This window comes from Amphimedon queenslandica, unplaced genomic scaffold, assembly GCF_000090795.2.
Source record: "Amphimedon queenslandica unplaced genomic scaffold, v1.1 AMPQUscaffold_3998_Cont24015, whole genome shotgun sequence".
Taxonomy (NCBI): Eukaryota; Metazoa; Porifera; class Demospongiae; order Haplosclerida; family Niphatidae; genus Amphimedon; species Amphimedon queenslandica.
The window spans coordinates 1-1,471 of NW_003555682.1; the positions used below are offsets into that span (position 1 = coordinate 1).

The following is a 1,471-nucleotide window of genomic DNA, read 5'->3' on the forward strand; positions in this document are numbered from 1 at the left end:
GTACTCATGTACCTGCATGCTTAATGCATGTTTATAACATGTACTAGCCTGTTTTTGCATGTTTGTGAATTGTGACATAATGCTTGTAAGAAACAACCCCATACCTCAGAAACATGCCACACTTACATGTAACATGTACATGTAAATAACACTTACATGTGATGTTTATAACATGTACTAGCCTGTTTTTGCGTGGTTGTAAAATCGTGACATAATGTTTCTGAGAAGACATTCTATACTTCAGAAACATGTCACAAACATACATGTACATGTACATGTACAGGTAAATGTTCAGGCACACATACATGTATGTAAATAACACTTACATGTACATGTACATGTAAAATCAAAATGACTCACTCTTTCTCTTCAGCCACTTTATTGACAGCTGCTACACACTTGAGTAGTAACTCCTTCCTAACACTATCAGAGAAACTACCCCACACCAACAACAATAACTGGAGATGAGTAACAGGTAGATCTGATAGAGAGATAAGGAAAGGAAATAAGTACATGTAATGTAGTGTACATGTACATGTACAAGTAGTAGTGTTCAATTATACAGTACATGTACATGTGTACCTTCTTCGTGGTCATTTTCATTTGATGCATTTTCTTCAAGTGTAGACAAAAACCTAAAAGACACAAGTGCATGTAACTAGTAAATTATATTATATTCTAGTAAAACACAGTATATTCAAATGCAAATTAAGGAAACTTAAAAAAACAATGCATATCTTAGGATATTCTTGTAAATTTTAGTAAAACACAGCATATTCTAGTAAACTCACCCTCTCCATATATTAACACAGAGTGGATCATCGTTATTCCTCGCTGCTCTAATAACCAGTACACTGGCCGGTAAAGACAGAGGCGATGGTATAATGAACAACGGCCAGCAGCCAGGCAACAGACCAAGGTCCCTCAATAGCGGCCCATGATGCTCAAAACTAATAGCCTCTGAATCAACAAGAGAGTGCAAGAGCTGAGGTACGATACAAGAGAATTCAGAGACCGATAAAAACTTTGAAGAACTCTCTGAGTCTGTGGGCGTGGTCTGTACGTTAAGGAAGATCCATGAAAGGGCGGAGACCTGTCCGAGGGTGATAGTACCTGTTAGGTGATCCCTTAATAGCTGGGACCTGTTCTGAAGGACACCATTTAATAAACATTTTAATGAGAACAGGGAGAGGCTTTGATAGAATAATGGTTTCCTCTTGATGTCCAGACCCTCGACTTTCATGCGGTAATATTTTGGCCCCCTGGGGGGTAGAGGGGGAGCAGAGGGTGTGGTTGTTTCAGGTTTCGGCATTTTTGAGCGTTTGGGGGGTAAAGGTGGAGGGAGAGATAGTGGGGCATTATTTGGAGTTAGGAGCTCCCTGATGACATCATAATTAGCTAAAAAATAAAAAAACAATAAAATACATGTACATGATGTGTACATGTACATGTAACATGCAATGATCAAACA

The 1,471-nt window shown here is 38.6% G+C and overlaps 1 protein-coding gene across 1 annotated transcript; it reads right to left on the minus strand.

The window, feature by feature from the left end:
- Positions 1–360: 360 nt before the first annotated feature.
- LOC109592771 (E3 ubiquitin-protein ligase UBR4-like) lies at positions 361–1,419 on the minus strand (the record flags this gene model as incomplete). Its single annotated transcript, XM_020008142.1, has 3 exons — positions 792–1,419; positions 583–635; positions 361–481 (listed from the first exon to the last, which is right to left on the minus strand). Coding segments are annotated over exons 1-3 (695 nt in total), but the record flags the coding sequence as incomplete, so codon positions are not given.
- Positions 1,420–1,471: the final 52 nt, after the last annotated feature.